Source organism: Panthera onca, chromosome B1 (genome assembly GCF_046562875.1).
Source record: "Panthera onca isolate mPanOnc1 chromosome B1, mPanOnc1 haplotype 2, whole genome shotgun sequence".
Classification (NCBI taxonomy): domain Eukaryota; kingdom Metazoa; phylum Chordata; class Mammalia; order Carnivora; family Felidae; genus Panthera; species Panthera onca.
Genome location: NC_138342.1, coordinates 197,733,005 through 197,754,008, shown reverse-complemented (window position 1 = coordinate 197,754,008; position 21,004 = coordinate 197,733,005). Strand labels below are relative to the sequence as shown.

Below are 21,004 nucleotides of genomic sequence, written 5' to 3'. Positions count from 1 at the left end.
GGCAGGGTCCTAAGTCCTACTGATTAGGAACAGATCTGGGGATCAGAAACGGTCCTCTGCCCACGGGTCCTACTGCTTTGGGGCATCCCCACATGTCTGCACTTGCCTTGCCTTTTCCGTGTCTGGGTCTCAGGGTCACCACAACCAAAAACATTCCTGTCTCAATCTCAGTGGGCGTCAGCCTATAGGGGTCTTCAGCCTATCGAGTAGGTAGGAGCCACCCCTGCTCTCTGGGACTCCACTTAACTCTGCTATCCTATTCACACCCTGCACACATCAGAAGAATTTTCACTTGAACTTGGAGATCCCTTGGCCCCTCCATGCAAACACCCTAATGACCGGTCCCTCTTCCATTGTGCGCTGCACCCTGAAGGCCGGCAGGGGGCGCGCCGACCCGCCGCCTTGGGCCAGCGTGGAACGCATGCGCGTGGCGCCCCTTGCCCTCGACGCTGCGTCCGCACGAGAGCTCAGAGACGCGTTCCCTCTGGGGCGACGGAGGAGGCGACGCCACGGAGGACGAGAGCCCCGTATCTGCCGTGAGTGATGTCCCTGTGCGGCCGCTGCGGCAAGTTTCTCTGAAAAAGCTCGCTGTTGCCCGCCCCGCGTGTCTCCCTTCCTCTTCCCTTTCTCGTGGAGGCTTTTCCCAGCGCCTGTTTGCCGGGCGGGCCCGTCCATCCGGGGCGTGTGGGGTCGCAATCGCAGCATGCTGTGGGCGGGTGCAGGGATTCGGGATTGCCTCGGGGGGTGTGGGGGGCCCCGGTGCGGCTCCGGGGAGGGGGAAACCGCGTGGGCCGTGGGCAGAGGACGGAACAAAATGTCGGGGCGTTCAACGGAGGCCGGGGCACGAGAGGCGCCTGGGGAGGGCGCGTCCGGCCGCGGGCGGGTGGGGCGCCGTGTGGGTGGCTGCGTGAGGCTGTGTTGGGTGCCGTGTGCGGCTGCATGGGGTGCTGCGTGCGACGCTGCACTGGCCTTCGTTCACTTGGGGGGGGGGGCGGTTTGTGGTAGAAAGTGAAAGTGTCATAGTTCGAAAAGTACCGAAATGTAGAAAGGTCGGTGTGTTAAAACGCACGACTGTTATTTTAAATGTCAGTATTTTGTCCACATCCGGGTGAGACTTGATGATAATTGGACTTTCCAGGCTCTCAAGGAAGTTGCCGTGTCTGTATTTTAAAACAACGCCCTTAAAACAGCTTATCCCATATCCAGGGTGAGGTCTTGCCACGACTGAGGTTTTCTCGTGACCCGGCAGCAGTCGTAGATCATTTTAAGTAAAAGTCGGGTCACCGAAACCTCTTTTGTAGGACCTCACTGTGACACGTGGATCTGAAATAAGCCTAGGACCCTGGCGAATTTATACAATATTTACAAAAAGGCAGGGAAGGAAAATACGGATTTTGAAAGGAAAGGTTGTCCTCAGAATGAAAATAGGACGCCTACCATCTCTTCAGAATGGTTTGTTCTACTTTATTGCAGAGATATTCTGAGACCTCTGAATTCTAAATTTTATTTTATTAAAAAAAATCCGTTGAAACGCATTGTGCTTCTACTCCCGTCACTTCTAAATTGTGGCTCAGTTATCCCGATAGGTCCTAGTATTTTTAAACATTTTGTAAGTATTGACTTACTTTGTAAGTATTGTCTTAGGGCAAGCTATGCCTTAAGACATAGCTAAATAGCCTCAGAGAGCTGCACATTGGGTTGGTTTTCTCTTCCTTTGTATTAAAATATGCACCCTTGGCATGGAAGGCCTTAAAAAAATATGCACTTAGTGAAACCGTCAAAATGTTCTGATTCTTGAATATATCAGAGGTGTGAGAATAAACACGTCGCATGCCCGCCCCCCATTTTAATTTCAGAAATGTCCCCAGTGTGCTTCTCAATTTTTGAAAATAAGTTCAAATCAGGCAGCAGGAGACCAGCTGCCAGCTCAGAAAGGTGCTCTAGAAAGGCAATAATGCTGTACTTGCAAAAGTGCCTCTTAACCTGTTTAACCTCGTGGGGTGGCGCTCAGTTAGGAAGGTGACAGGAGCAGGTTCCTGAATTAGCTACTTACCACAACAGTTTATGGGTCAGCTGTGCATCCCCGAGCCCAGGGAGTGGGGTGTCCCCCAGGTGCCAAAGACAGCCACGAAAGGTCTGCAGTCTAGCTTTAGAGGTGCAAAGGAGCTTTCCAGGCTCAAAAATAGGGCCTGTTCTGACTAGTAAGGGGACAACAAGGATTCACTCTAGGTTTAGGAATGTAACCAAGGACAAAGAAGTATAGATGAGCCAAGGCTAGAGCTCATTTTCTGCCTTCCTCTCAGACTTCTTTTTTTACTTGATAGAGTAACAATATATTGATTTCAGGTATACGACATAATTTGATATTTGTATATATTGCAAAATGATCACAGAGTTACAGATTTTTTCTTTAAAAAAATTTTTTTAATGTTTATTCATTTTTTGAGAGACAGCATGTGAGCAGGGGAGGGGCAGAGAGAGAAGGAGACACAGAATCTGAAGCAGGCTCCAGGCTCCGAGCTGTCAGCCCAGAGCTGGACGCAGGGCTCGAACTCACGAGCCATGAGATCATGACCTGAGCGGAAGCCGGACGCTTGGCCGACTGAGACACCCAGGTGCCCCCAGATTTTTTTCTTATAATGAGGACTTTTAAGATCTGTTCTTAGCAACTTCCAAATGTGTAATACAACATTATTAACTATAGTCACCATGGTGTATATTTCATCCCCATTACTTATTTCCTTTATAACTGGAATTTCGTGCCTTTGACAAGCTTTACCCACTTTGCCCACTCCTACCCCCTGCCTCTAGCCACGACCAATCTGTTCTCTGTGTCTATGGGTTTGGGTTTTTTTGTTTGTTTTGTTTTTGTTTTTGTTGTTGTTTTGTTTTGTTTTTTAAGATTCCATGTATAAGTGAGGTCTGTCTTTCTTTGTCTGACTTACTCCACTTAGTATAATGCTGGTAAGGTTCATCTACGTTGTCCCAGATGGCAAGATTTCCTTTTTGTTAATGGCTGAATAGTATTCCATTGTGTGTATCTATACTGCATTTTCTTTATCATCCATTCACCCATGGGTAGACACTAAGTTTGCTTCTATGGCTTGGTTATTGTAAATAATGCTGCAGTGAACATGAGGGTGGCATATATCTTTTTGAGTTAGTGTTTTTGTTTCCCTCACGTAAAATACTCAGAAGTAGAATTGCCACATTGAAGCCTGCAGCCCTAGAATTATTTTGGTAGGCTAAACCCACTGGTGAATGCTGATTATCTTGCTGTAAACTTCCCTGTAGCACTTGCCAGAACAGGCCCAAACCCACAATGTAGTGAGGCCTTTCAGTGCCTTTAGAACACAAACAGGGTTTAAGAATCACTCAGTTTTTCATAACTGTATCTAAATTATTTAATTAATTAGAGGGGAAATTTTTTTTGTTAAACTAGTTATTCTTTGGTGATATTTATCTCGATTAACATCCAAGGTAAACAAGGTCTGTCCATTGCATCATAAATCTGATGAAGTTACCAACTATATCAAAGTGAGTCCACAAATAAATATATGTCTATTCCTAAAGTAAGTGAAGTTCTGAGCTTGGGTCTGTGGTGATGGCATACTCAGTAGCCACACAATATCCCAGGTTTTCCATGTGCTTAGGTTCTGGTGAGTATTGAAGAAAAATTTCCCCCATCAGATCCAATCTCCTTTATTTTGCCATAATTATTAATTATGAATATGATTGTTTATAATGACAGGGGCCATTTGTAGTACCACATCTGAGGGTAGGTTAGGTGATGAGGACATGGAATTTCTGTTTATTTATGTAAATTCACAAATCATAATCAAAGAGACCCTTGCTTAAAATGCTGCAGGTGATTTTTCTGCAGGTAATTTTGGCAATGAAGAAAGGAGCAAGTAAATAAATGAATGCATAGTAAGAAATTAATGAGTAACCTGAAGGAAGCAAAGTCAGGTTCTACTCAAGGCAACAAAACTACCTAAGGAACTTAGGTAGTAGTTTAAAGAAGGGGTCTCTGAAGAAATGGCATTTAATCTCAATTTGAAACCTAGTGAGTATGAAGTGGCCATATATATGTAGATACCAGGGTAGAATGAAAGATAACAGTGCTCAGGGTAGAGATGACAGCAGTGCTTAGTTGTGCAGTTCTGAAAAGTGGTGTCAAAGATTAATCCTTGGATATCTGGTGGATTTGTTATTGGACTTGGAAGACTAGAAGACAAGAAATTTTTATTGTGGAAGAGTTGATGGCTTCATTTCAAAATCTGTTTCCTTTTACATGCGTACAGTACATGCAGGTGGGGATTACAGCACAGCAGTGGAGTCTAGGTATGTTTTTAGTTTTCAGTTTAGAAATAACCATGGGAGAAATTGAAGCAAGTGAAAGAGTGTTGTGAGATTTCCAAGACAGTATTGTAAGAGGAGAGAAAGGGGGTAGAATTGAACCTGGAGATATTTCAACACTGTTGTTCAAGGAACACCTTGCAGAGGACTTCTGGAAGGAGTGCCTAGACTGTTTTAAAGGCAGTTAGGAATCTGAATTGTCAAAAAAGCCTAGAAAAAGAAAGTTCCCAAACAGAGGTCATGTGCCAGTACTGCTTTGATTCCAAGTAAAAGGCCGAGAAACACTCACTGGATTTAATCATGGGGGAATAACTGATCTTAACAAGATTTATTAACTTGGAAATCAGAACTAATTTTTGTAATTCAAAGTGAGAGAATGTGAAGAAATTGTTACTAAATATTTAATATTTCTTCAGGTTCATTTTGAAGGGAAAAGGTCGTGTATCAGCAGCTAGATATAAATTGGTTTAGATGTTTTTCTTTGACGAATGGTGAGACTAAATGAGTTTAAGGAGATAGATGGGGAAGTGATGAAGGGGTTACTGGTAAAAGAAATTTGGTTTATAATCAAGAACATAAAATATTTGAGGAAGTAGGAAAGAAGGGGATGCAATTGGAGAAGTTGGATTTAATTAGGAATAGCGATGACTTTTCAGTTTTTACAAGAGTGGAAATACTGATGGGTTGGGAATCGGGAAATAATTGTAGGTTTCTTGCCAGCGAGCTGAAATATTTCTTCAAATTATCTGTTTCATTTCTGCAGTAGGAAATGAAACCATTTTTGAAAACTAAGGAAAAAGGTGAGACTTTTTTGTGAGATTAGAAAAGCACAGGTAATATTAACACATTCATGAAGCATGGCAGAGCAATTGTTAAGCCAAAGTCAGGTGCTAAATATTTAGAAAAAGCTTTTGGCAGATTTGTGACACTGTATTTAGACCAGCTCAGTACCTCCTTCTGATCTGTGACAGATGCACCCATGAGACTATGAGATCAATTGGAGTCATCTGCAATTGGAGTTTTGAGTAGTAGATGTTGGAAAGAACTAAAGGGCATTTGAATTGTTGGTCTTGGTGTGTGTATGTTGGAATGAGTAAGTGTATGTTCCGCTGATCAATACAAATTAGAGGTGGAGGCTAATTTTGGAAATTAGGGTCACTAAGATGGAGGTTCCCATGTAGTAGGACATCCTGGGCATGGGGAGAAATTATGTGAACAAGTTGAAAGGAGGAGGTTTTGAGAGAAGAGTCTCTCTGGTCATTGATCTGACCGGTGACATACGTAGGTAAAACTGGTCCCGGTGTCCTTCAAGATGAAATTCTTTAGTTATTTCACATTCATATATAGAGTTAATTTTAAATTCTAGCTGTCAATTTGTAGCCATGTAGTTTTGTCCTATAAATAAAGTTTTTTGAATCTAGTGCATATAACTCATTAAATGTATAAGTAATCTGTAAAGGCAGAGTTATTGTTGAGTATTAAGTTCAATGTATGTAAGCAGATATATGTAAATTCCACTCACAGAGTCTCTTTTTTTCAATATATGAAATTTATTGTCAAATTGGTTTCCATACAACACCCAGTGTTCATCCCAAAAGGTGCCCTCCTCCATGCCCATCACCCATCCTCCCCTCCCTCCCTCCCACCCCCCATCAACCCTCAGTTTGTTCTCAGTTTTTAAGAGTCTCTTATGCTTTGGCACAGAGTCTCAATTAATACAGGTAGATGTTTTCTCTTTCCAGGTCCTCGAGGTCAGTGGGTTTTAATCATATCCTTTGCTGGACGTGTTGTGAATGTGGATGCAGTATATTTAGTTATAAACATCGTTTTAGGTAGCACTTTAGATACGACAAATTCTTTTATATACTTAAATCATGAAATGCAGACATAATCTTGTTGATAAAAATAACTAGAACTCCAGGCCCCAAGAAGTCAATAAGATACCTCTAAAACTAAACCCCTCAGTCTATATTTTATGAGCCTATTTGGTCTGTGGGGATTGTGCAGCAATCTGTAGCGTGTAGCATTGTGACATATATACTCCTGCTTCTTTCCTGTGCAAGGGGTTGTATGTGCTAGACTTGCATGATAGCAGAGTCACTGAACACTTGAACAAGGCTTGGGTCATTGAAGTGTTCCAGCCAAACTTTAAAGAGATTCCATGGTTGCTTCGCCACATGTCCAAGGCCGTGAGTGATACAGGTGGGTTGAGGCACTAACACTGCCTGAATCCCACATGTGGAGGAGGCAGGGTGACTGAGGGAGAGTATGGGGCCCTCGTGAGCTGAGATGGGTGTTAGAAAACAATGCTAGTGGACCTCACCAAGAATGATAAAATATGAAATTCCAAAATGGTGTCCTTAGTTCTGGATACAACAACCTCCATGTGACAGGAGTCAGAATCTCCTAGGATTTTGGTGCCAGAGATGTAATTAAGACCTCTGAGTATCAAGTCTAATTAAACTAGAAACCCCTATGCTTTTGCTATCTCTATAACGGGGATATTAATAGTTTCTTTATTGTTGACTTTATCATTGACTTCTTATTGTTGATTCTTGGAGAGGAGAGCCCCCTTCCCTGTTTGTTCTTGTTTACTCTGCAGGTATGTGTGAGTTGAACTGGGTTGGGGGAGGGGGAAGTCGTTACCGTGTGAAGATTTGCATTTGCAAGATGGGCATATCTAGGAGTATTGGAAAAGACAAGTCTCGTGGGTGCTTTCTCTTTCCTCAGCTTTGTCTGCTTAGTTACTGGACTGTCCCTTGGTGAGAATACGCAGGAAGAGAGGAGCGACTGAGTTCTAGACCATGCAACCACAGGTGAGTAGGACTTGTTCTTCCTTCTCATGGACACCTGTTTTTCCAGGGGATGAGCAGATTTCTCTCCATGGCTTGGATCTTCTGTGTGCCCCCACCCCATGTCAGTCACACTTCAGGACTCAGAGAGGCTTGTGGCAGGTCCGGGTTTGATCAAGAAATAATCCCCTACCCAGTATTGCACTACTGTATTCCATTCCCCATCCCCTTAAGTATGTCCTTGGAGAAAAGTTGTTTCTTCTCATCCATCACATGGCCTCAGTTGAGAAGTGACTCACTCATTAAGTGTGTTAGTGTCTGCAGTGGGCTTAGGCATGTGGTGATACAGGTGATAGAAATGAGAATGAGCAGAAGTTTACAGGCCTGTAGAGAGGCAGGTGTTTCTTCAGGGGAGTTCCATCCATCCAGGGTTTCAGATACTGCAGAGCAGGGCTCTGCAGCATTGACACTGGGGGTGGGAGGCAAGAGAGCTATGAGCAATCATTTATTTATTTTCCCCAATTTTAAACTTACTAAAGTTTTTCTAGACTCTGCTTGAGCATTTTAATAACTTAAGCATAGAAAAATTTTCCTTACCACTTTTTTTCCAAACAAACCAATTTCCCTCTTTGAAATTAAACTTTGTTCAAATTTGAAAACAAATTTCTGGCGAATATTTTCCTAATTTGGGTTGTGCATTGAGAAGGATTATAATAGAACTAAACCTAGGGTCCTGTAGCAAATTTTGCAGGACTAGAAAGATCAGGTTCAATTGAGAGGCTTCCCTTACCCATTAGCATTTAGACAGGATCATGTTACAGGAGGGATAGTGATAACCAAGGCTCGGAGGTCCCAGAGAAGATTGAAATGCACAGCCTTACCACAGGAGGGTCAGGGTAGGACATTCCTTATGTACAGCAGTCTTAGGTCCCTTGGGGTTTTGCTTATGAACTGTATGTCTTATGCCTTCTCAGGAGCATGTGGGTTGCGTAGGGATGAGAGAGGCCACACTTGCTTGTCCAAGTTCTGTTAGAAGCCCCATTCAGTCCTGCAGAAAGGTGGGCACTGTTGTGTCCAGGTTATTTCCACTGCACCTCATGAGACACTCATTTGTAATGAAGTTATGTTTACAAAGTGTGAGTGTGTGTGAAAGACACATGACGAGGCAGCATAGAGAAACATGTGACTAGAACCCCAGGCAGATTTTGACGTTTCTGTGTATACAGCCACTCATCTCCGGCACTGTCATGTCCAGCATACTCCCCTGATAGGGAAGGCCCTGGCTGCACCAAAATGTCTCTGATGTTTTAGGAATCTGTGACCTTCAAGGATATAGCTGTAGACTTCACCCAGGAAGAGTGGGCCCTGCTGGACGCATCCCAGAGGAAGCTGTACAGAGATGTGATGCTGGAGAACATCGGTCATCTGGTGTCTGTGGGTGAGTCTGTCAACACTGATAAATTTATTCAGCAAGTATCCAGCTTTCACTTAATCCCTCCCCTCTCAGCCCTCATTCAGATTCTTTCATGGTTCTTAACACTATTTGAATGTAATTTGTTTTTTCTTATACTTACCTACCCCTATTTTGTCACCCCAAAAGAATATAGTTTTCCTGACCCCTCTTTTGTGCCTTTCTTGCTTCTAGGTCTGTAAATGCCCAGGACTCTGCTGGGAATTCAATGAATGTTTTAAGTGAATGAAAGCACTAAATATTACTAAATAACTGTTTTCTATATGGTCAACTGGTAGTTAAAAATCCGTTTGTGGAAATTATACCTATTACTTATTTTTTTAATGTTTACTTTTGAGAGAGAGAGCAAGCAGAGGAAGGGCAGAGAGAGGAGGGCACAGAGGAGCCAAAGTGGGCTCTGAGCTGTCAGCATAGATCCCGATGTGGGGCTTGAACTCACAAACCATGAGATCATGACCTGAGTTAAGTCAGACGCTTAACCAACTGAGCCACTCAGGTGCCCGATGTTTTATTAGCCTTTTACCTATTTTCAGAGAGAAATTAAGTTGTTCTGGTGAAGCTTCTGTGTACTTGTTTTATTTATTTTTAATTTATTTATTTAAATTCAAGTTAATTAACATACAGTGTAATACTGGTTTCAGGAGTAGAACCCAGTTTTTCATCACTTACATACAACAGTGCTCATCCCAACAAGTGCCCTCCTCAATGCCCATTACCCACTGAGTCTACCACCACCACCCCCACTCTCCTCCAGCAACTCTGTTTGTTTCCTGTATTTAAGAGTCTCTTATAGTTTGCCTCCTTCTCTGTTTTTATCTTATTTTTCAAAATTAATTTAACTCTACTGTGGGAACATGTAATTTCTCCTTTGTTGAAAAACACTAAAGATTCTTCACTCTGTCTTTGATCTTGGTCCTGCAAATCAGCAACAAGAAAATCTCCCTGTGTTGGCATGGTGTCACGATGTTCTTCTTGCTATGGTGAAGGACCTTAGTATTTTCAGTGTTCAAGGTGCTCTTCCCTGGGCTCTCCTTTGTTGTTCACCTTGTTCTTCCTTGGTATCCTGTCCTGAAATTAAAGATCATTCATGTTTCTCTGTACAGGATCTAAAATCGGTATGTCTTTTACTCCCCACAAACAGGGTATCAAGTTTGCAAATCAGATGTGATTTCCCAGTTGCAGCAAGGAGTGGAGCTGTGGAGGGAAGGGAGAGGATTTCCCCAAGACGTGATTCCAGGTGAGCTCCAGGCTTGTGTGTGCTCAGCACTGGGAAGATCCTGATACAGGGAGAGCAGGACAGGGAAATGTCAACAGCAGATATCTTATGTCCTGAAAACCCTTGATAGTTTTCACTTACCTGAAATGCCTTTCAACTCACTGATATATTCCTTCTTTTCACATTTTTCCCCTGTGGAAGAGTCAGTATTTGAAACATACACAGGCCTTGCATGTTTTCAACAGTTTTCTTCCCCTAAGGCACACTAGCAGTTCATTTTATTTACATTATTTTAGACAGAAAAAGTAGCCTTATGAGGCAAGAAGATGTCTGCAGGAAGGACCCATCTAGTTGCATGTCAGTGGTAAGTTTCAAGGGGGTGAACCCTCCCTGAACATTAATGATATGGGACTGACAGATTTTAGAATGCAGCACACAACTGTGATTTGAGTAAATGCTGCCCAGCAGAGAGCTTTGGGTAGTTTGAAATTAGGGAAAAAATTAAGGTATTGCTCAAAGACACCACATGAGTTCTTCTAAAAGGACAAACATAAACATGGCTCATGCATCTAGTCTTTGAAACTAATGAAATCTTTCAAATAAATCTGATATCTCTGCAGTTGAGATGTTATGAAAAAGGAAATCTCTTTGTATTGCAGAAAATAATAGGCATTGCCTGTATAACTAACACAGGGAAGATTTTAACAGGAGATGTTCACTGCATGGTCAAAGTAGGAGTCGTGTGTAGAGAAAAGAATTAACGAGTGTATGTGAGAAATTCTTTAACAGCCTCTCATCTTCGAACAGCGGAGATTTCACACTAAAAAGGATACCTATGAATATGATGAATGTGGGGAAGTTTTCCCTTACAGATCCATGGTGACTCAGTATGTGCTAAATCACATGGTGGTGTGTGGGGAGGGGGGAGCCCTATAAATGTAAGGAATGTGGGAAGGAATTCTGCCAGAGGACTTCGCTTTCTGTGCACAAAAGGACACACACTGGAGACAAACCCTACAAATGTAATGAATGTGGGAAATGCTTCAGCCAGAAGGCTAAGCTTGACTCACACCAAAGAAATCCACACAGGAAAGAAACCTTATACATGTAAAGAATGTGGGAAAGGGTTCCATTGGATCACTTCAGTTTATATACACCAGAGAACCCACAGAGGAGAGAAACCCGATAAATACAACAAATACAGGAAACACTCCAGCCAGAATGCTAACTTCTATTCACACAAAATAAGTCACAGGGGAGAGAAAGCCCACATCTGTGATAAATGTGGAAAAAGTTTCTATCATCCTTCCTCCTTCAGTCAACATAAAAGAAGTCAAACTGAAGAGAACTAATAGGAATTTTTTCGTCAAAATTGTCACCTTAAACAGCATGAGTAATTTTACACCAGAGAGGAGCCCTGTGTATGAAATGAATGTGGCCAAAGTCTAGGTAAACGTCTTACCCTTTAGTTAAAATAATCACATAGAATGGAAAAGCCTTCATCAGTCTCTGACCTCAGTTCGCATGAAAGAACCCGTATGATAAATGTGAGGCAGGACTGCCTTTGTACTCCACTCTAACCACCCCAGAGAGCTCACAGAGGGAGAACTGTATGAACACAGTCACTGTGCCTTCACAACGTGCCATCACACGCAATCTGTTCTTTAAGCGCCATGAGCAAATGCTACGGCAGAGACTACAAAAAAACTCTACCTAGAGAAACCTATAACCCACACTTCATCAGAGTATTCAGACCTTTGCCAGATGGCCTATTACAAACAATGTAAGATGAAAATAGAGATTTGTGTTGTGATCCATGAATGTTTAATGAAGAATTTGTAACAATAAAAATTAAATCCTTTCAATAGATCAGTACTTGAAATTAGTAAAAATTGTTCCCCAAAAGGCTAATATGTTGTTCACTTTATATTTTTATGCAGCTTTGACCATAATTACAGACATGAGTCAATCATAAAATAACCTAAATACGCTGAAAGATCATAACAGAAAATAATGTGATTTACATGTATCAGTGTTGAGGGGCATTCACTTTTGAATGTCCCCTCTCTATAAAGAGAACTTTCCTTTTATTCTTCTTTTCTAATCTTATACTCTAATAAACTTTTGCCTGCTGCTCAGAAATAAATCCAGGTTTAAAAATACATGTACATGGTAAAAATTAATACAAACATGCAAGAATAAACATTTGGTTTGTGAATAAAGTCCAGTGTTAAAACAGTACTCCTCTTTTTAAAATGTCCAACCTGTCCACATTTTCCTACTTGCACAGCCACAGTCATTCTTACCTCGAACAGAACAGAGGAGGAGAGAGTGGGGATGTGAGGCCAGGAGACCAGGGCCCGGTTGGGGTAGGATAAACATGGGCAGAGGGAGAAGTGAGTACAAGCGGGTGAGGAGGCAGCTATAGGTGCATGGCTGGCATATGAGGTGCCAGGTGATGTTGGAGCAGGGTAGATTGAAGGGAGCATTTGGTGGCCTTAGGTGTTGACGAAAGCAGAAAAGAGGGAAAGGCGTAAGAGCCAAGTTACTGAATGAGGATGCACAAGAGGGAATCTCCAGGTAGACTCAAGGTCATAGGCCAAGCCACTGGAAGTGACCAGAGCAGCGCTTTGGGACAGGTATTGGTGATCCACGGTGTGCACAGGTCTCAGAAAGAGGGTCCAGGTAGGGAGGGTTAATGTAGGTTAAAGGATAGGATGGGGGAGTATGGGATACACTGAGGGGAAATAGGGGTCCAGCTCTGAGGTGAGGGATTGGGACCATGGTAGATGGTCTGGGTGGAATAGAAGTCTTTTTCTTCTCTCCCAGCACTTTCTGCTAAACCCCCAAGCGGTTATTCCTTATATATTACAGCCTCAGACTCTCTGGGTTGGAAGAGGCTCAACAGTAATTTTGAGGCAGTATTCAAAGTTTGCCCCCAAGATTATACCCGCTAGTGTTCCCACCTGTATAATTTCTTTCCTTTGCTTCTGTTCTGGACCTTTGAATGTGATAGAATATCATTCTCATCATGTGGCAGTGGGGAAGGGGTTTTGCAGATGTGGTTAAGGTCTCGAATTGGTTGTCTATAAGGTGATCCCAAGGACGTTTCTCCTGAATAAGCATAACCTAATCAGGTGAGCCTTTTTGAACAAGATCTGCAGGTCAGAAACAGCATGTCAGAGAGACGTGAAGCCAGAGACAGTCTGCTGCTGGTCTTGAAAAAGTGAAGGGAGGATAATTAATAAAAGTAAAATATAGGGAGTGGAGAGGAGTATCGAGGAAGTGGGAGGAGGAGGAAGACACTTCTGAGAACACTTCTGTTTGGAAGCTTGGTTTGGGAACGTTTGCTGTACCAGCAAGGAAATTAAGTGAAAAGGACGAGTGGGGAAAAATTGGAAAACAAACGAGCCTAACTTTTTATCAAATAACTACCATAATCATAGAAAATAAATTAAAAAAATACCCAAATTCAAGTAATTTTTGAGCACAGTGTTTTTATACACTCAAGTGAAATGCAACAATACTTGCAAATTATTCTTAATGCCTACTTGATTTGATGATTTTTTTCAGTGGTGTGAGTGTAGCAGTTTTTAAAGTTTTTATTTTTAATGTATGACTGAGTATGCGATTAAATATATTTAGGTGTTTTTCAGCCAAAAGTTTACCTGGTAATAGAAAATGGAGATACAGATACTTGAGAAAGGAGAAGATAAGTTTCAGGGCATTTGGATTGGAATTAGACTTAATTATCATGAATTGACAATCTGTGTTCTTATGCATGTGTGCAGACATGTGTCCTGTGCCCTGAAAGGGCCTAGAAGTAGGGAGGGACACCTCAGTTGCAATGACAAATATCACTCAATTACTGGTTTCTAAATTTCCTTCTCACTAATTGGAGCTAGGCTTTCTTGGAGAAGGGGTTGATTGAGGTGGGCAAATGCAAGATTGGTATTGAGTAGAGAAAGTACAGATGAGTCTAAGGTATCTTTTGCTGGAAAGTAAGGAGGTACAAAAGGAGAGTGGACAGGTGAAAAGGAAATAGGGGGCAGACTGAAGGGGCTCCTATGGCCACATTTGGGACAACCATATCATCAAAATAAAAAACAAAAATAATGGATTTTTTTAGCACTTTGAAAGATTAACATATTCATACACATATACATATGTGTCTTCATATGTGGCAGGAAGTGAAACATCACAGTAGAATACTGGCTAAAAAATGCAGAGGGAATGGTAGGAAAAACACCACTTGAAACTACCTTAGTGAAAAAGGTTAATGTTAGGTAAACACTTTAAGCATGTAACTGAAACATCGATGAAAAATAATTGACATCATAATGAAAAACATTGACATCATGTGGTTCCTGGTGTAAATCACTGAGAAAGACTAAACGTCACTTGTGGAGTGTTCCTAAAAAATGAAAACAAAAAGAATAATACCACGTAAACTAAATCCCACCATTAGAACATGGAAGGAAACACCGTTTTGGGGAATTCTGGTGAACAAGTGGCTCATACTCTACACAAATGAGTTTCATAGAAGACAAAGCTGAGGAAAGTAGCAAGCTAAGACAGCTAAAAAGCAATGCATGAGCCAGAACTGAATCCTAGAGAGCGGAAAATTAATAACATTTATGTTAGTACCAAAAGAATGGAATGCTTAAAATACATTTAACACAGGTAGATCTGTACTCAAAATATTTTGAAAGAAATGAAATAGACCATGAAATATTTAAATGGCCTAATTGAAAGTGATTATGGGTTGGAAGATTTAATATCAGATGGCAGCACGCCCAGACCTACAGATTCAGTGTAATCTTTATCACAGTTGCAGCTGACCGTGAAATGCACGTGGAGATCCAAGGACCCAGAAAAAGCAGCCTTGAAAGAAAAAAAAAATTAGAGTGTTCACACGTCCCACTTTCACATCTTACCACAAAGAGACATTAATCAAGACTCTAGTGCTGGAGTATGAATAGACTTCTAGATTAATGGGCTAGAATTAAGAGTTCAGAAGTAAATCCTCACATGTATAGTCAATTTATTTTTGATAGGGGTTCCAACAATATAGTTATTTTAATAAATGGTCCTGAAGTAACTGGACATCCACATACAAAGAAAAGAAATTGTACTCCTACCTAATATGCAAAAAAAAAAAAAAATCCCTCACATGGGTAAAATAACTAAATATAAGAGCTAACATCACAAAACTCTTAGAAGAAAACAAAGACATAAAAATTTGTGTTCTTGGGAGCACGTGGTGGGCTCAGAAGAGCATGTGACTTGATCTCGAGGTCATGAGTTTGAGCCCCACAATGGGTGTAGAGATGACTTAAAAAAAATAAACTTAAAAATACATATATTTGTGTTCTCAGATTAGGCAGTATCATAAGCATGTGCAACCAAATAAAACTGATAAATTGGACTTCATCAAAATGAAAATGTGCTTCAAAGGACGCTAATAAAGTTGAAAGACATCCCACACAAGGGGAGAAAATTAGTTGCAAATCAGAGATCTGAAGAGAGAGTAGTATCCAGAATGCATAAAGAATTTGTACAACTCAAAAATTATCTAGAAATCAAAATTAAAAATGGGCAAAAAACTTGAATAGATCTTTTGCAAGGAAGACATAAAAGCAACCAGTAGGAATAACAAGAAGATCCTCAAAGTCAATGGTCATTAGGGAAATGCAAATCAAAACTGTAAAGGGGTAGCACCGCACTGCCACTAGGATGGTTCATGCAAAGACGGTGGAAAGTGAGAGGATATGGAACATTGAACTCTCATCCTTTCCAAGTGGGAATGTCACATTTGGAATACAGCCTGGCTGTCCTTCAAGAAGATAGAGTTACCATATACTCAGCATTTCAGCTTCTGCTGACCTATCCATAAATGAGAACATAGGTTCATGCAAAAATGTACGTGTGAGTGTTCTTAGCAGTTTTCATAATAGCTGAAAAGTGGAAACAACCTAAATGCCCATAAGTTGAATGAAAAAGCAAAACGTGCCATACTTGAACAGTGGAATGTTACTCAGCTATTTGAGAAAGGATGAAATGCTAAATACATGCTCTTACACTGATGAACCTTGAAAGCTTTCTATTAAGTGAAAGAGGACAGACACGAAAGATACTTCTCATGTAAATCTATTTATATGAAATACCCAGAGGAGGCAGGTCCACGGAAACAAAGTGGAGTAGTGGTTGCCAGTGACAGGGAGGAGGGAGGATGCAGAGTGTCTGCTAATGAGGATGGGGATTCTTGGCAGATGATAAAAATGTTTTGTAATTGGTGATGGCTTCACAGCTTAGTGAATATGCTAAAAGAAAGTCACAGTTTAAAGGGTGAATTTTATGGAACGTGAATCGTATCCCAGTTGAAAAGGATGACACCAGCTACAGAACCCGAATCCTGGGGGTGACCTGTGACCTGGGAGACGAGAGAGCTCAGCAGGACACAGAGCGTCCCCGCGGCTGCAGACAAAGCAGTGGGGCTGAGGAACCTGAGGGCAGCAGGCTTGGCCCCTGTGCACCCGGCCTTGCCCTCCTCATCTTGGGAGTTTGCTCCAGCGCTCCCGGAAGAGTTCCTTCTCTCCTTGAAGTCATTGCATCGGACTTTCCTCTGGGGCTCCTCCTCAGGAATGAGAGGGGTGAGTAAAACAGGAGCAACCCTGAACTCCTTTCGCTGGCCTGTTTCCTTTAGGTGTTGGCCAGAGGGGGACTCAGCACCAGAGAGCAAGGTCGTAATACCGGGATGTGTGGGATTTGGCGGGAAGTTGCTTAAGAGACTGGCATCTTTTGCGTGCATGGCTACCAAATGTAGAGGCAGTCATGACACACCTTTCGGCTGTTCTCTCGTGGAAGGTGCACCTTGAATTCTGCAGAGATGTGATGCGGGTGCAAGCGGAGCCTGTGGAACAGCCTGATTGAAATTTGACTCACTGACCCATCCGTCACCTCAGCCAAGAGCATCTGCCTCACGGTTCCCATTCTTGGCTCTGTGAGAATCCCATCCCAGACTCCACAGCTGCAGATGGGTTGTCGCACACTTGACGTCAGGCAGGAAACCTAACAGAGGACCGTGGGTGGGGAGTGAAGACCCACGGGCAGGGGCCACAGCCTCGCAAGAGCTCAGTTTCTTCCGGGTCTCCTGACACCGTGATACCCCTTCATCTGCCTCACTGAGGAGTGCCTTGATGGATGGGGACCTGTGGCACACACACGGCCGTGAACACCTTTTCTTTGCTCCTGTCGCTCCAGGGCTTCAACTAATGATGGCAAATTCTCCATTCCACGTTTTTGCGCCACTGCTCACGCACACGTCCACAACCAGCAGCTTATTGTGGCCCCACGACGGCTGGCAGTCTTTGTGCCAGTCCTCATGGGGGGCATTCAGCTCAGCTTACTGACCGTGCATTGTGATAGTGTGTTTAAACATTGAGAACACAGATCCGGGTTTGTAAAATAAAGTGTGTATGCCTTTACGCACATGCAGATGTTCATACTTTATACACAGCTGTCAGTGACCTCCAGCTAAAGACTGTCCGAAACGTGCCTGCGATTGAACAAAAATTGGATTCGTCACTCCTTTCATTTAGAGACAAGTTTCAAAATGGAACTTTGGAAATTCTCAGTAAGAAGGTCTTAGAACGAGCTGATTTTCACTTGTGTTAGTTGATTTCGGGGGGCAGTTAAAAGTTAGAAGAAGATCTAGATATTTTCTGTCAGAAAGCAGGGATAATTGTTTAACTGGTGTCTTATGAAACCTTCTCTCTCTGGAGGTATGAATAGAATAAGACTACAGCTGTATCTTGTAAAGAAGCAGCGATCACTTATATAGGCTGAGAGGGGTAAGGAGTTGGTATTTTGTGGCTTGGATGATGTCTCTAGTTTGTGTCTGGACATGACAGCTGGGTGGAATTGTCTTCCTCTTGATCTGTCATCAAGGTTTGTCACATAACGGCCTGAGATGATGTTGCTGTTCTGCGTGATTGGTTATGTTCACCAGGAGCACACCACGACCTGGCTGAGGGTCCAGACCAGTCTGGGGATGGCATGGTTTGCTTCCTGCTCATACAATTTAGAGAGAAGCAGGGGCAGAGGTGAGCTGGAACATTCAGGCTATTCGTTCTGGACTCTAGGTCTCTGGTAAAAACAGAAGTGGAATAAAACCTGGCAGAAGATAATGGAGCCATGTAAGCTTGACTGAAGGGTAGGGGAGCTGGCCTTGGGGTAACAGTGACCTTCAGCAAAGGGATGAGCCAGTGTCCAGGCAGCCAGTGAGCCGTGGTCTGTTCTCCTTAGGGATGATCCCTCCCTGGTGGCCCTCACCTTCCCTTGCATCAAGAACACATGTTTGAGAGGTGCCTGGGGGCTCAGCCTGTTAAACGTCCGACTGCGGCTCAGGTCATCATCTCCTGGTGCATTAGTTCTAGCCCTGCGTCCGGCTCTGTGCTGACAGCTCAGAGCCTGGAATCTGCTTCGGATTCTGTGTGTCCTCCTCTCTCTGACCCTCCCCCACTCGTGCTCTGTCTCTCTTTCTCTCAAAAATAAAAACATTAAAAATTGTTTTAAAAAAGAGCACGTGTTTGCTCCTGCCTTCCAGCTCTGCTCTGCCAGCTCTGTGCACCAGCTCAGTCCCGAACAACTGCCTGAAATGCCAGTGCTGTGGGATTTAAGGCTGGTGTTGCGACTTTGTCACTGCCAGATGCCAGCTTGGAGAGGGTGGGAAGTAGAAAGGCTGAGCAGTGAGCCACACTCAGTGTGTCACAGTGCCCCCCCCCCATGTTACATTTGAGAATATTCCAAATAGTAAGTGAATTGATAAAGATTTCTTCCATGAAAATCATTTTGTATGGAACATTCATGACAGTGAAAAGTAGTCAAAATAAAAACTAAAAACCTTGGCTTTTACTCTGAAAATTGATGGGTAAACTGTACATGATGTAACAGAATGAAAGGACACTGCACATCGGTCCTGACTGGAGAGAGCAGAGGAGCCGGTGTGCTCGTGGGCATGTCCACGTCACGTACCTGGGATGCTAGGTTGACTTGGGAGTCACTCTCCTCTGAGCTTGCTGGGCTGAGTCTCCTACAGAAAAGTCTGTAGGATTTACATTTATCTTCACGGAACTAGTTTTTCTCCTGCTTTTTGGGGCTCAGTGGCAATTTTCTCCTCTAAGTAGACAGACCTCCTTTCTATTTCCCAGACTCCTCTGGCTTTTTAATTTGATTCAGGAGAATAACAAGGGGAAGATATGAGTAAGTACTAAATCCTGTTGAATGATCACTCTAGCACAATACAGGAACACAATGGTATTTTGTTATTGCCACTATTATATAGGAATCACCATATTTTAAAAACATATTAAAAGTTGATGTTGGAAATCTATTACGTCTTGGTTTTTAGAGAACTAGGGTAATGTAAAAATATAGATGAGTCTCGTAACTTATGCGTGATGTATATTGCTGGTTCATATGAAATATGGAGATTCTTATGTTCCAGTCATGCAGAGAGTAAAATAATTCTGTTTTAAGCTCTATCTTAGGGTCTGTCATCTAGCCACATTTCATGCTGGGCTCACTCAAACACTACAGAACTGTGAATGTTCAGAGGAAACTTCTAAAACAATTAAAATGGCATAATGTATAAATTACATTGAGATGCAAGCAATTAATATGAAATTTGAAATTAGTATAAACACAGAAAATATTTTATGGCATAGGCTGAATGTTTTCAATTAAAATAGTTTAGTGGGTAGTTATTTGAATATTCAAATAAACTGCTCTTTAGCAGAAAATGATATATTTACAGTATGCCATAGTGCAAACCACTTAACACTTCATGTGAGAACATGAATCAATATTAGGAATTCTTCATTAATGTAAAGTGAATAATAATGATTTTATTATGTGGAAAATGAAAGGACATTAAAATAGAACTTCCTGGTATTCCTTTTTTTTTTTTTTTTTTGCAAATACACAGTTTTTAAAAATTTGATCAGCACTGAGGATTTTTAGGGCAGTGAAAATATTCTGAATGATGTTGTACGATGGATCTATGTCATTATACATTTGTCCAAACCCATAGAACGTACAACCAAGAGTGACCGTGAGGTAAACTGTGGACTCTGGGTGATGATGTGTCAGTGTAGGGCTATCCTTGGTAAAAAACAAAAGACGTACCCCTCTGGCAAATGGTGTTGATAAGGGGGGGGGGGGGCGGGTGCTGTGCATGTATAGAGTCAGGCAACAGATGAAAAATATCTGTACCTTTCTCTCAATTTTGTGGTAAGCCTAAAACTTCTCTAAACAAATACTTAAAAGAATCATTAACTGGAAAATGCCAACACTTTAAACATTGTTTTCTTTGTTGGCCAAACAATACCTCACACAACTTCTATATAAATATTTCTGGGAAACTTAGAAAACATTCCGTTAAAATTTTATTGACATTAAGTATTATATCAGACTAATAAGTTAGTAATGTAGAATATATTAGTATTACTTCATAATTTGGTATTAATAAGGTATAATTACTTTCAGGAATTACTGCATAATTCAGTATTAGTAGTCTAAGCACAGATCATATAAATAATGTTATTGATACTTACACCCTTAGACTATTTCATTATAATTTAAACTTAATGTTTTCATTAATTTATCATTAATGTTGCAGTTATTTTATTATTTAAAGTAGCTTTTCCATTTTAATATTAGATGTTGTATCACAGTTACTTCTATCAAAGTCTTCTCATTGGTTTCTCTTTTGAATTTCAGACATGATTGCGGTCAGCCTATCATTGAATCCCGCTGTTCTGAAATCTAAGGGTTCTCACTGCCTGGGTGCTGCAGGAAGAAATGTAACTTTTTCACCTCAGTCATAATTTGATAATTTGATTTCTAATGTTTTAATTAAAATAATTTTTAAAATGTGAAAATCCCTAAATTTTCACTAAATGCAGTGAAAATCTCTTCACTAAATGCAGTGCAGATTGGTACAGATCAACTACAGTTCTTTTCGTTTAATCCAGAGTTTTCAGAACTCTTCCGTCTATATGTGGTCATGAGTCAACAGTTGGTGACCTTTCTCTGGGCTGTAGTTTTCCCCAAAGAAGAGCTGCGCAGTTTGGCTTTAGGAACTAATAAACTGAGTTAAAGCTA

General features: G+C 41.7%; 2 protein-coding genes across 7 annotated transcripts in view; one reads left to right on the top strand and one right to left on the bottom strand.

The window, feature by feature from the left end:
• Positions 1–705, bottom strand: part of LOC144616004 (ubiquitin carboxyl-terminal hydrolase 17-like protein 13) — an 8,486-nt gene extending 7,781 nt beyond the window's left edge. Inside the window, exon 1 of the mRNA XM_078445097.2 lies at positions 367–705. Coding sequence (XP_078301223.2) covers positions 367–705 — 339 coding nt within the window. The remainder of the gene's footprint in view (positions 1–366) is intronic.
• Positions 431–21,004, top strand: LOC132691486 (zinc finger protein 705A-like). 6 transcript variants are annotated; one of them, XM_060652836.3, is made up of 8 exons: positions 439–536; positions 2,454–2,615; positions 6,423–6,561; positions 7,090–7,175; positions 8,463–8,589; positions 9,764–9,859; positions 10,135–10,202; positions 20,621–21,004. In XM_060652836.3, the coding sequence occupies exons 4-8, from the start codon at positions 7,164–7,166 to the stop codon at positions 20,624–20,626; spliced, it is 309 nt and encodes a 102-aa protein (XP_060508819.2). In that variant the 5' UTR covers positions 439–536; positions 2,454–2,615; positions 6,423–6,561; positions 7,090–7,163; the 3' UTR covers positions 20,627–21,004. The 6 variants fall into 6 exon arrangements, with proteins under 6 accessions (XP_060508814.2, XP_060508816.2, XP_060508817.2 ...); XM_060652833.3 differs by lacking the exon at positions 10,135–10,202 and having other exon boundaries at positions 435–536; positions 2,448–2,615; XM_060652830.3 differs by lacking the exon at positions 10,135–10,202 and having other exon boundaries at positions 437–536.

Coding starts and splice junctions, on each gene's coding strand:
- LOC132691486 (XM_060652831.3), top strand. Junction 8,590..9,763: donor CGGTCATCTGGTGTCTGTGG/GTGAGTCTGTCA, acceptor CCCCACAAACAG/GGTATCAAGTTTGCAAATCA. Junction 9,860..20,620: donor TCCCCAAGACGTGATTCCAG/GTGAGCTCCAGG, acceptor TTTGAATTTCAG/ACATGATTGCGGTCAGCCTA.